The sequence below is a fragment of the Propithecus coquereli genome, unplaced genomic scaffold (assembly GCF_000956105.1).
Source record: "Propithecus coquereli isolate 6110/MARCELLA unplaced genomic scaffold, Pcoq_1.0 Scaffold80, whole genome shotgun sequence".
NCBI lineage: Eukaryota > Metazoa > Chordata > Mammalia > Primates > Indriidae > Propithecus > Propithecus coquereli.
The window spans coordinates 7,290,843-7,303,920 of NW_012154174.1; the positions used below are offsets into that span (position 1 = coordinate 7,290,843).

General features: G+C 44.6%; 1 protein-coding gene across 2 annotated transcripts in view; it reads right to left on the reverse strand.

Moving 5' to 3' along the window:
* Positions 1-13,078, reverse strand: part of VCL (vinculin) — a 129,340-nt gene that overhangs the window by 5,259 nt on the left and 111,003 nt on the right. Inside the window, exons 14-19 of one of the 2 annotated variants that reach the window (XM_012663295.1) lie at positions 10,608-10,757; positions 8,594-8,702; positions 7,147-7,449; positions 5,795-5,919; positions 4,313-4,498; positions 1,251-1,454 (exon numbers count right to left, since the gene is read on the reverse strand). In XM_012663295.1, the coding sequence (XP_012518749.1) occupies positions 1,251-1,454; positions 4,313-4,498; positions 5,795-5,919; positions 7,147-7,449; positions 8,594-8,702; positions 10,608-10,757 (1,077 nt within the window). The remainder of the gene's footprint in view (positions 1-1,250; positions 1,455-4,312; positions 4,499-5,794; positions 5,920-7,146; positions 7,450-8,593; positions 8,703-10,607; positions 10,758-13,078) is intronic. The other variant, XM_012663296.1, reaches the window with a different exon arrangement.

Sequence of the window (13,078 nt, forward strand, 5' to 3'; positions counted from 1 at the left end):
GAGGCATCAGGAAAGCAGAAATCCTACGTCAGGCTGTAACTGCAACCCCCTCCAACTGATGGCAGTTTATCTTAGACTTGGCATTTTGGTTTACTAAAACCTTCATGGGTCATAATAAAGAAATACACAAGTCACTTATTTTGTACCCTGGAAAGGCTCATCTTTTGGCTAATAACCCCAAATAACAGCCACTGCAATGTTCAAAACTACCTAAAAGGCCAGGCCCACCTCATTTTTCCCCTCATGCTCTTCAATTTCCACACAATGCAGTGAGGCAAACACAGACCATGCCACCGCGGGGTGCTCTGTGAGAGACCCCCACAGCACCTTGAAGTGGCTGATCACTTATGCCGGAGGGTATGTGGCGTCTCAGGCAATCATTGAGGCTGGAGGGAACACGGGTATGAGAAGGAATCATGAGGCGAGGGGTGTGTTAGGGGAGGCCCTCTGGGTCTGCCTCTTCCAGTGCAGACCTGGGGTCATTCCAGGATTTCATGACCTTGGTTAGAAGACAGCATAGTGCCACGGTTAGTTATTACCCATCACCCTTCAAACCCTTCCTTCTTGCAACATGCCACCTTGAAATGGAAAAAAGTGATCACCCCCATCCCCCTACTCCCCAAACTAGCTTTGCCTCAGTCCCCAAGGACTGCGATTGCTGCCTGTCCTACAGCCTTGAGCACTCCGTTTCCCTCTCCCTCCCACTGAGACACCTGGACAAGCAGTCAATGAAGCTCCCTTCTCTGTGGGCTCCCTTCAAGGCCAGCATCTGCCACACAGCCAAGTGCAGGGCAGAAAGCAGTCCTCCCCAGAGACCCTGCCATGTAAAGCTGCTCCTGACCCTGACCAGCTCTGCCTAAGCCATCAGTGAGAGGTCAGTGGGGGGCTCAATGGTCAGGCCAGGTGACCTTTTAATGGTCTTGACCTGGAAGTCATTGAGACACACATCCACGCTTCCCCAGGGGTTTAAAGTTCTATTGATGGCCACAAGGTCAGTAAGAAAATGAATCTTTTCCAACAGTGACCCCATCTCTCTCCATCCCCAGAACATAAATGCAACCCAATTAATCTGGCATTAGCAGACCTATGAAACTTGTGAAGCCAGTCCTAACAACATGGTGCAGACACACAGATGCCCGCCCTGCTCAGACTCACAGGACCCGCACAGATCATGAGTGATGCAATGTGTCAAGGCTGCACATGGCCGGATGCATTTGGAGCAGCCCCCAACCGGGGGTGCTAATCAGTACCTTACTAGACCACTTGGTAGCTTCCCGATGCAAGGACTGAGCCGCGGCCAGAATGGGCTGGTTGACCGGCTGATTGGATGGCATTAACAGCAGCTCGGGTTCGTAATCGTCTTCCATGTCAGGGGGGACAGGGAACCCAACAGCATCGGCCGCATCTGCCTCAGCTACAACACCTATACCCACCTCAGCGGCTGGGATGCCCGGCTTGGTCGATGGCGGGAAGGGTGAGAAACAGGGATAGTGTTAGTAAGAGCAAAAGGACTCGGGAAACTGAGCTTCATCTGGTTTAGTAACCAAAGCTTGCCTAGGATGGGAAAGAAAATGGCACACACTTCAGAAGCCGGATACACCCGGCTCCACAGAAAGGGGGACTCGGCCTCCTGCACCACTCAGTCCAAGCCACCCTGTGGTGGATGAAGAAAAGGGACTCGCTCTACAGGCAAAGGGTTTGCAGAGAAATATTTATACCAAGAAAGCAAGTGGCATTCATTTTTTTATACACTTACTACCAAAGTTAAACTTGACAAGAGTAATTCTCACATCAGAATATTTTTGAGGAGCCAAACGACCAAACAATAGTAGCCAATTACCTTTAAAAGGAATCCAGAGAGAAAAAGGAAATGCAGCCATACAAGTTGCTTTGAACAGAGCAAAGTGAACACCCTGATGGATCATATGGTCACTGTTCTACATTTTCCCAGAACACAGGAGGTGACTTGGGTCAGCTATGTAGCTGCCAGACGCAGATTATTTCACGAGTTAAAAGTCCCAGAATTTAAAATAACATTGGAGGTAACAAATAACCAGGAAAGAGGCAAGAAAACAAACACGATGGTGAGTAAAGAGGACTTACCAGGCACCCAGCAATCGCCCAGCCGTAAGGAGCCTCAAGAAGACCCCCATCCACCCTCCCATCTCAGGGAACCCGCACCTCAGACCAGCTCCCTACCCTTTCAAGGTTTGCAGCAACAAAGCTTCCACAATCTCTTACGGCATCCACTGCCAGTACTAACTCAGAAAACTTTTCCTTGGGTGCAACCCAAATCTCTTCTGTTGCAAAATAGGTTCTCAATCAGCCCAAACTCAACTTACCTAGTTCGCAGACAGAATAACATGTGGACTTAGCAACTGACCGGACTTAGCAACTGAGCTCAGAGGAGCCCTCATAGGAGCCCAAAATTGGTGCTCGTGAAAGAACAGGAACCATGATGGGAAGAACATGAATTTAGCACCAGGGTGGGATTATAAAAGGCCAGGGAGGAGGCAAGGGGACCAGATGCTAAAAATAGGCTGAGGTGGAAAGAAAATAAAAGGAATTGCCTCAATGAAGCCTAACCATTTAGATGAAGAACGGTGAAAACAGATTTTTTACATCAAACATCTGCAACCAAGAGGAAGTAGGAGTTTGCATGGAATTTTACTTGAGGTTGCTGTCATTCCTAAAAGTTTTTTCCTGCCCATGAAGCCTGTCTCCAAAAGGTGACGATGAAGTTGTAGGACTCAAGGCATGCAAGGGGTTCAGATACCATCTAAACCCCTTTTCCTAAACTCTGTCTCAACCAAGACTCGTCAATAACAGACTATTTCCTTCATGAGTTAAAAGGAGGAGAAGCCAGCTCACTGCTGCTAGGGTTCAGAGTCCCAGAGTGTACAGAGACAGACAGACTGACAGATACACACACATATATTCCTCCCCACCACCAAAACACACACACACACACACACACACACACACACACACACAAGGTTCAAGTAGCTCCTGACTTCACACAACTCAAAGGCAGCAAACCCCTGATGCTCCAAACCTCAGGAGACAGCCAGACCTAAGGACTTATGGTCACAAACAGCACAGTGGGGCAAATATGTAGGTCAATGCTGTCTATATCTGCCCCTTTTATGTCTTATCTTTATAATTCATGTATCTTTTGTGTTTCACTGCACGATGTATCTGGGTTCATTGTAACGAAAAACTTTAATTTCCTTTAAAATCTTTGAGTCAAACCAAGCTTCGCTGTCACCCTCTGCCACTCCCATGGGCACTGGGACTCTGCCACATAGTCCCAGGGGGGTGCATGCCCCAGTTGGAGAGATACTATTATAAATAATTCCACAGGTCAGGTCCAACACCAGCAAAGTCTCCATTCCTTCTTAGCGCCTTGGCTTTCAGCTAACAGTTCAGAACAAACCAGAGTTAAAAATCAAGGTGAATTTCCCAGCCTGAAAAAATCTGAGATTAGCTGCAGGTGTGAGAGGTCCCTGAGAAAGTACAATCAATACAAGAGCTTGAATGCACTGAGCATATGAAAAGAATAAAGGCAAATAGATGGTAGGAATAAAGATCTAGGGTTGTATGAGAAACAATTTAGGACTAAGTTAGAACTACATTTCACTGCAAGGTTAGCAATAATATTTTGCTCTTATCTAGAAACGCTACCATTCACTTTTCATCACTTAGGAGAAAATAGGCACAATTTATTCAGGGGACATGACTGCTGCAGCATCCAAATTTTCACCAACCACATGAATCTCTACACCTTCAGATTTGCGGAGTTGGAGTTAGCCTGGAGCTGCCTTAGTTGAGAGGTAAGACGATTGTGAGAAAGGACAGAGCATATGGCTTCTAAGATACCAATCTACCTGCTTCAGTGAAAAAAAGGAAAGAAAATGCAAACATTTCCTCTAGATGTAGCATACAGAGCTCTGATAATAAGCGATGCAGCATCTAAAAACATTCAGCAATCCCAAGAAAGATAAGCAAGTTCTAAAAGACCCCCAAATGTCCAGGGTCGGGGCAGCTGACACACTAATGAACAGAGAGGAAAGGAACCCTCTTCTCAAAGCTCAGGCATCCTCGCTGTCACTTTGGCTGTGAGGAGAAATCATCAAGCACAGGAAACATCTCACTAAACCGCAGGGAAGAAGAACATGCTATTGGCAACATAGGAACCAAAGCAGAGAGAGAAGGCGAGTCCAGATAGACTCTTGTTTCTGAGCTGTGCATGTGGTTGTTCAACCTTGCTCAGAAGCCATCCTTTCTCAACAAGAAAAGCTCTGTTGCTTACCTTGCTGGACCATTTGCGAGCTTCATCATGGAGCTGCCTGGCAGCCATCATCATCGGCTGATTAATCACCTCCCCGGCTTTCTGCTCAGGGAACTCTTCATCCTTCTCCTCTGGGGGTGGAGGCCTGGGCGGAGGGACTTCACCCTCAGGCAGAGGTGGTTTTGGAGGAGCAAGCTCATCTGTTAGCTAAAAAAGAGAATATGTAGGTTGTAAGTAAAGGCCTAGAAACTACTCCTCCCTAGAAACCACGCCCCCTAGAATTCTTTCCTTTCCTCTGCAAAGCATCCCTAGAAAAGCCACCCACATTCACTCCATACAAGACTACCCACACTGAGCAGCAAGGACCACCTGCTTCGATCTCAACAGAAGCATATTTTCTTCATTTTCTTCTCCACAAAAAGCTAGCAGCTACTGACTTGGTCACATCCCAGGGAGGTATGTACACCACCACCAGATCAAGGATTCTGAAAACGTCCCCACAGAAGATGTAAGTTCTGGTCCTGGTTCTATCAGACAGCAGCTGCATAGGCGAGTAACTTCTCTCCCCTTGGCCTCGGGTTCTCATCTGTCAATGGTGGGTAGCGGAACCAAACGCCCTCTAAGATCCTCATTCTAAAAGTCATGACTATTGATCACATAAGAAGGCATTCCCCGGGAATAGCCTGGCCCTACCCACCCACCAAGAGCCCAGCTGGAAAGAATAAAAGGAAGTGCTGGAGGCTTGGGAAGCACCGATCCTTAGCTATGTGTGCAATGACCCAATTTTGTCCTCAACCAACTTAGAAACGTAACATCTTACCCTAACATTAAATATGGAAAAGTGTCAGAGAGTAAATCAAATTATTGACTTAATAAGCTATTCCAAAGGTCAAGGTGTTTCTAATACTGTCAATTGGAGTAAATGTCTAAAAATAATCACAATTTCTGTTTCTAGGATTTGTGTCTGCAAGATACTGCCCAGCTAGCCTCTTCCTACAGCACGGAAAAATATATCCATGGTACTTTGGGGGAGGAGGGTATACCAAAAGATTTTAAATTATGGTTGGGAAAAAAATTTTTTTAAAGCATGCATTAGTTTTGTTACTTAAAAAAAAAAAAAAGTCAAGTAAAGGGAAGAACCTACATAAGATTCCAACCACCTCAGTTTTACCGTTATCAACTGGGAACATATAAAACCTCCTTACCACAAGCTGTGCAGATTATTTTACTACAACTCACTACTTCATCACTCATCATATCTACACTTACCGAAGCCAGTTCCTCTGCTCCAGCCACTCCCCGTCACAGCAGACCAACGCCACACATACCTACCGACCCGTCTAGATTTAGGAATGAAAATCAAGATCTGCCTCCCTCTAAGCTTCAAATAAAAGCTAAACCAAGCCACCTAGTGACTGAGGCTCGAAAACATCTACCTCTCTCTTGCTACATAAAGTCACAACATCATACTGCTCAATTCTCCCCATCTCTGAATTTACTCACTCGGAGTTGTTCAAGGTCTGGTGGAGGAGGCGGGAAGTCAGGCTCCTGAGGTTGGAAGGCTTCTCTGACCTTGGCCACTGCTCCTAGGATCCGATATCCCGAGTCCAGGAAGCTCTTTTGCAGGCCTAAACACGAGACACCCTCACTTTCAGCTGGGCAGGTCACTGCCCCAAAGCACTGTCTATCCAGCAGCAGAACTGGTTTCCATTAACAAAAGCTGGTGACGCTGCCAGTAAGCACCACAGGCAGCGAATGGAGGGGAAGCGGGGTAGGGCGAGGCAGATACCCTGAGGCCTGCAAAGAGTTGAAAGTGTCATAAACCAGCTCTTCTGCAGTGTTCGTGGTGCCTTATTGGCTGTATATAACTAACAAGCACTCAGGAGATGCCTGGGTGTGAACACTCTGGGCTCAGGTGGCACCCATTGCCTCCCGTGATGAGGCAGTCGAGAGATAAGCCTGCCCAACTCAGAACACGGGAGATGTGCGTTTCGGATCCGGCATACATTCCCTGTAGTACTTCTCACCTTTCTCTCTACTCCTTTGCTCTACTTGGCATTCAGCATGTTAACCCTTAGGTTGAGCTGCTGCTACTGTATCCGGTCGCCTGGAACTCAGGAATCCACTCAAACTGCTAGAAACTCCAATTAGGAAACCAAGCGTGTCCTTAGTGACAGTGGATTGAGGATGTTGGAAAGATTCTGCCTGAGCCAGAGAGGAACAGGGCAGGGCAGCCCCTCCTTCCCACTCTCTCCCACTGACTACATTCTACTCATAGAGGAGACTAGAAACACTAGATGTTCAAAACAGGCAGGAATTCAGGTGATTCTAACCAAAGGAGTGACTCCAATGATGATCTGCTTTAGTAATACTAAAAATATGATCAAAATTCACCTAAAGGAAACCTGGATCGTTCAGTGTAGGACGTAGGAGACCCAGAAGTCAGCTTAAGCCCTCCAGAGTTAACAGAAATAGAGAATGCTTTACAGAGAAAACAGCATTTTAAGAAAAGCACATGAGAAGTTAACACAAGTTACATAAATTAAATGGATGGCAAATTAGTTATCACGCATCTTTTGAGAAATTTCCAAAATAATGACTAACGAGAGCAAAGAGCTCTTTAGCCAGACAACATTAAGAAAGCACAGGGAAGTTAGTCCAGAGAAACTAACTTATGACAAGCCTGCCAATATTGCAGAGATTTGGATAGAAAAAGACTAATCTAGCATTCTTGAACTAAGTGTGGTTTTTGCTCCCAGACTTTGTACATGGTGGTTGTGGGGTACACATTCTCCCACTACCTTTCCTGAGTCGCCTCTCAGCTGAGAGGAGCCCCAGTGCCACGCACAGCTTACCAGGGTCAGAAATGTTTCCAGCCACGGCCTTTGCATCCATGACCATCGGGGAGATGGTTTTGCTCAATTCATCAGAGGCAGCTTTCACAGCCTCACGGAACTTAGGATCCTCAGAGTTCTCCACCTCCCTCTTAGCCACCAGCAGGATCCGGTTGGCCCGACGAGCAATGCTGGTTGCCCCAGCAACCAGCATCTGAGGCTGAATGTTGGCCATGGCTACCTTACACTTGTCCAGGTCTTTTTTAATTGCTTCTTCAGAAGCATCCAACAGAGATTTGGTATCAATGGCTTCGTCCACCAGCCCTGTTAGAACAAAAATAGAATTTAGTTTCAATTTTAGAATAACAGAGACTCCAAAACACTGTTGTCTGCTCAAGTGTTTCACAAGAAAGTATAATGCCCAGAATTCTCTCCTTCAGCTCACAGCTCTTCCTAACACAATCAAAAGCTTCCAGGTGAACACGATAGTAAAAAAATTTTTAGGAAGTGAGAATGTAGCCCAGAAGGCCATATGGATTGGCAGCATTTACACCAACCGTGGTCACTGGCCTTCCTGTATCCACCACAGGCAACCAGAAATGCAACATCAGGAGGAAACAGGGAAGGCGTCTGAACCCATCACCGCATCACCACCGCACTGTCTGTCATAACACTTTCTCCCCCCCGTCTCGCTCCCCAGCCATCTGTTGCTTGCTGGCAGCTTGTAGTGCCCAGGATGGGCCACGCAGAGGATTCCAATAACCCTAACAGCCTGAGTCTTGTTTCTGTTACCTCTCTTCAGACACCTTGGCAGCTCTGCTTTCATGTCTGGCTGCCACGGACCCCTGTCACAGCAGGTTCTGCAGGGACAGCGAAAAGCCTACATTCCTCATTTCTTCCCGTCTCTCCTATCCCTCCCTCCATGGAGAAGGAAGAAGATTCAGAGGTGCCACTTCAATTGCACAGACACGGGTTTGTTGGTGGTTTGGTTTCTCCTTTTTTAAAAAAAAAAAACAAAAACTACCTAGTTGATAAGTTGGAGGAAACTCTGAGACAAGTTGTATTAAATGGTAGCTATTGTGGGTCCTTGAAATGTGAACCCACTGACAATGACAGGGACACTTACTGTATCCACGAACACCGCCTCCCAGCCTCTGAAACCAAACTCTGGATCAGACTGAGCAAAGACGCTATTCAAAGAGAAGATAGGAGCTGTGACAATAAACATCACACTGGGAGGGCGGCATGAAAATAAAAGAGACTCAAAGAGTCTCTCTTCTGACAAAGTTGCAAGGCTTGAATGAGAGGCCGCCACCGCTCAGCGGCCTTAATCAGGGCCAAGTGCACTGTCGAGCACGTGACCGTCCCTTTATCCAATTACAGCTGAGTCGCATAACCAGTCCCGCTTGAGGTTCTCACAACTCATTCCTCATGGATTAGACAACAAGAACTTTATACAAAATTCTACCTGTCATTTTTTCAACATTATCAATCCACTGGTTCTTCATGGTCTCAAAATGTTCATAAGCGGCTTGATTTCCAGGGTTCCTAAGTAAGATGCGAGCAGCCGAGACCACCTGGCAATGATAAAACAACCTTTAAACGCCAGAGCACCCTCGCGCTCCAAATCAAACCGGCAGTGAAGCTTTCTCCTCTTCACCTACAGATGGCGCTGTAAAGCCAGAAAGTGGCAGGTCTCTTCACGCTGAACACTACAGGTTTGGTCTCATAAACAGCTCCCCAGAATGGGCCCTTCACACAAAGCTTTTACTGTCACAGCCTGATTTTAAGAAGGTAATAAAGTGACAAAGTAAATGCATACTTATTTGATATTTCAGAAGACCACACGCAAAACTGACAAATATTTAAATCATTGGTGTCAATTCTTCCATCTTAAAAAACAGCATTAAGGGCCAGGTACAGTGGCTCATGCCTATAATGCCAGCACTCTGGGAGGCCAACGCGGGAGGATCTTTGAGCTCAGGAGTTCGAGACCAGCCTGAGCATCAGTGAGACCCTGTCTCTACAAAAAATACAAAAAATTAGCCGGGTGGGGTGGCCCATGCCTATAGTCCTAGCTAATCGGGAGGCTGAGGTGGAAGGATCCCTTGAGCCCAGGAGTTTGAGGTTGCAGTGAGCTATGATCAGATCATACTGCTGCACTCTAGCCAGGGCAATATGGCAAGACCCTGTCTCAAAAAAAAAAGGGGGAGCATTAAGAAAGATACTAAAAATTACTCAAAACTGATTTATAAATGATATTAATAAAAATACTTATCTATAGTTAACAAAGTGCTTTCACATCCATTATCTTACTGAATACTCACAAAAATCCTATGAGAGACAGGACAAGTAATATTTCCACTTTATAGCTGCAAAAACCAAGACTAAGAAATTTTCAGTGGCTTTCTCTAGAGGTCTGGGTTAGTCAGTGATAGCAGTTGGGAAGAAAGAACTAATATTTACTAAGTATCTGGTAAGATAAAAGCTGTACATGCATATTCTTAATCCTCAAAACAACCCATTAGAAAGGAATTCGCTCCATTTTACAGATGAGGAAACTAAGCCTCCAGGTCACAGAGGATTCAAGTCCAGATCTGTCTACAAAGCCCTCATTCATTTCCATAATGGCTGTCTTAAGCCTAGTTTTGTTTCTCTTTTTTAGGAATCTCAGTTTTATACTAAATTCTAAGTTTTACAGAAGCTTATTTAAAAAGTAAGACATGTTCATATTTTTTAAAAGTTGGACAAGTGTGACTATTCAAGAGAATCTAATTTGTCAATATATCACGTAGGCGAAAGTTGAACAATTAAGAAACATGTCCCATCTCTCTCCACAAGTCCCCACATAAGTCAATATCACAGATTTGTACAGCCTAGCATAATTCCTAATATATGATAGGCACTTAATAAATATTTGCTGAATAAATGAATGAAAAAAATGGCTCTTCTATAATTTGAACAGAAGAAAACTGCACAAACATCACACTAAATGATATTGAGCTGGCATTTTTAAGAACATCTATCACATATTAGACCTTTAATTCCTGTTCAGTTAGTTTCTTTTGTTCCCAATCTTCTTTTGCTCCCAAAGTTACTACTTATACCTCGGTTATACAAATGATTGTATACCTTGGTCATATAATTAAGTAGAAAAAAGAAAATAAGTTACGGACACAGCTGAATTTTTTTTTAAATATCCTCACAGAGATGTGGGGAAAGACATAGACTCTAAAATCAAAACAAACTAACCTCTCAAGATTATCCAAATATTTTCCTAATTATAATTATGTATATGTACAAAGTAGAAAGTCCCCTATAATCCTAACCTTAGAGATCACTAAGTTTGACACTAGAGCATATATTTTTTTATGCCATCTAATAATAAATGTTCAAAAATGTAAAGAAACTGTTCTGTAATTAACTTTCTTTACTGAATAGTGTATGATGAGTATCGAAACAAAGAGTGAGCAAAACCCAACCTGAGGTGTGAGTTCTCGGGCCGTCTTCACCGACGCCTGAATGCCTTCCACCGTTGACTTATTAGCAGTACCGACGGCAGCTGCCTTCTCTGCCGTGGCCCCAAGCCTTCCTGAATGGTTTTCAAAGTTAGCTGCCCTCTCATCAAATACCTTGAGGAAAAAACAAAGACGTCAAGAAAATTTATTTCAGTAAAATGGATCAGGCAGCCTGAGAAAAAGTCTTTCTCTTTAGCAGAGGCAGCAAATGTTCAAACAAAGACTTTAGAGATGAGATCAAACCCTAGTTAATAAAACAGTAGTCAAACTCCAAATCTTGGCCTTGGCAGATCTCCTCAGAGGTTTAAGACAGACATAACATACACACACATCTGCACATGCATGCTTTAGTTTCAGTTCAACTAGTGCTTACCAAGTACTAGTAGAGCGCACAGCATGGTATACTCTGCAACAGGTAATTCACAGAATGCGAAGACTAAGTAATTCCTAGTCTCAAACGCTTATCCTTTAGTTTGAAGAAGACAGTCAAACCCACTCCAGGCTCTATTGTAGGTGGCTGGGTGCACTAACAGCCCAGTATCCACAGAGAGTCCTAAACTGAGCTCTGGCCTGCCCAGAACAGTATCCCTCATATATCCCATTACCATTAATGTTGTAAAAACTCTGCCCCTGACCTGCAAGGGAAAAATAATAGCTGGGACTCACACTCGGGCATGACACAGGGCAAGGATGGCTGATTTTTATTAACCCCAAATGTAAAACCATCTACCTAATTGTTCATTCTGCTCTCAAATTTTAAAAAAGTTAACTTTTCCTTCAACATGGGTATTATGTAAGGTTGCATCCCATGAAATGGACTATTTAACTCTTTAAAGCTGTTCAGTCATTTATTTGTTTGGACAACATTATTAGAACGGATACTTGAAAAAGCAAGGCATACCAAACAGCACCGGGTCAGGTTTAGACTATATACATGGCGTGTCGGGAACTGCCTGGCAGAATACATCCTTCTTTTTGCCTCTTCCTGAATGTATGCCACCCCACTTGGAGACCAATTCTGGCTCTAGGACACAATTTCTAAAGGTCTCATGGTTTACTAGCAAGCTCTAAGCTCACTGCCTGTGTTCTGTGTCTGTCCTCTCAAGTCTCTTCCCCATCCTGGCCTCCTGTTTGGACTCAGCTACCTGGGTTCCTACCATTCAATGCTCAGAACCTCTGCCTAAAATCCCTGATCTCCTGGTCCCCTTCTCCTGGCCTTAGTCCTTTTACCCTAGCTGGGCTCCCACACTCTGGATCTATAGGGCTTCTGTCTGCCTTAGTTAACCATCTTGATCCCAGACCACGTCTGCTGCTCCTTTAAGTGACTGCTTAACTTGCTTTTCTTGTCACTCAACCAAAATTTACTGAGCACCTACTACTATATGCCAGACCCTGGGATAGGTACTGAAATGAATAAGATACAATATCTGCATGTCAAGGAGCCTAGTGAGGGAAATGGGCCCATAAACAGATATTTATAAAGCAATGTGCTATGCACATAATAGAGCTAAGCACTGATATTATGGGAGCAAGAGGAAGAACTTAACCTATCCAGGAAGCAAACAATCACAGGAGAAAGGATAAACAGGAATTAGCTCGAAGAGAAAAAGGGGAAGATAATTAGGCAGAGAGATAGAAAGAAAAAAGACATGGAACAGACAGAGTATGCAGGAAACTACAAGCAACTAGGTCCTGCTGAGGCAAGAACAGAGAGGTGGGGGTTTGTAGGAAATAAGTATCGAAAGGTTATTACAAGGCAGGTCGGTCACAGAGCTCTGGCTTCATCCTACGTGAAAGGGAAAGCTCCACTGAAGGGTTTAAGCAGAAGAATATCAGGATCAGACTTGTATTTTGATTTTATTGGTGGCCTAGTGACAGATTCAAAGACCAGTTAGAGCTCTGGGGACAAGGATCAGAATTTGAGCTGTGGCAACACGAATGGAAAACGGAAAGGATTCAAGAAATATTTGTGAGGTCAATTTTACATGTCCTAGCTGCTTACTGGTATGAGATGATGGGGGGAAGAGTCAATAGAGACTCACAAATGTCCAAGAAAGAACAGAAGACAACATATGCTGAGCTATCTATGAAGCATCTAGGTGGAAAGGACCAACAGACAGTTGATCTGAAAGTCAGAGAAGAAGTCTGGAGTGAAAAAACAACAAATCAGCCCGCCTAAGGGTTGAGCTGAACTGCTTAATCTAGGCTAGAGAAAAAAAATTGGGGTGATTTGGAAATAAGAATAACACAAACCTCGACCCACCAGTCCTACACTGTCTTGGGTACCTGACCCAAATCCCTTCTCCTTTGCTGCCAATACTATAAAGGCTGGAAAACCAAATACTTGCTTTCCTAAATTACTCTGCAGCTGAGGTGGCCATGAAACAGAGTCCTAGCCAATGAGATAAAAGCAAAGCTCTCCTGGAGGGTTTCTG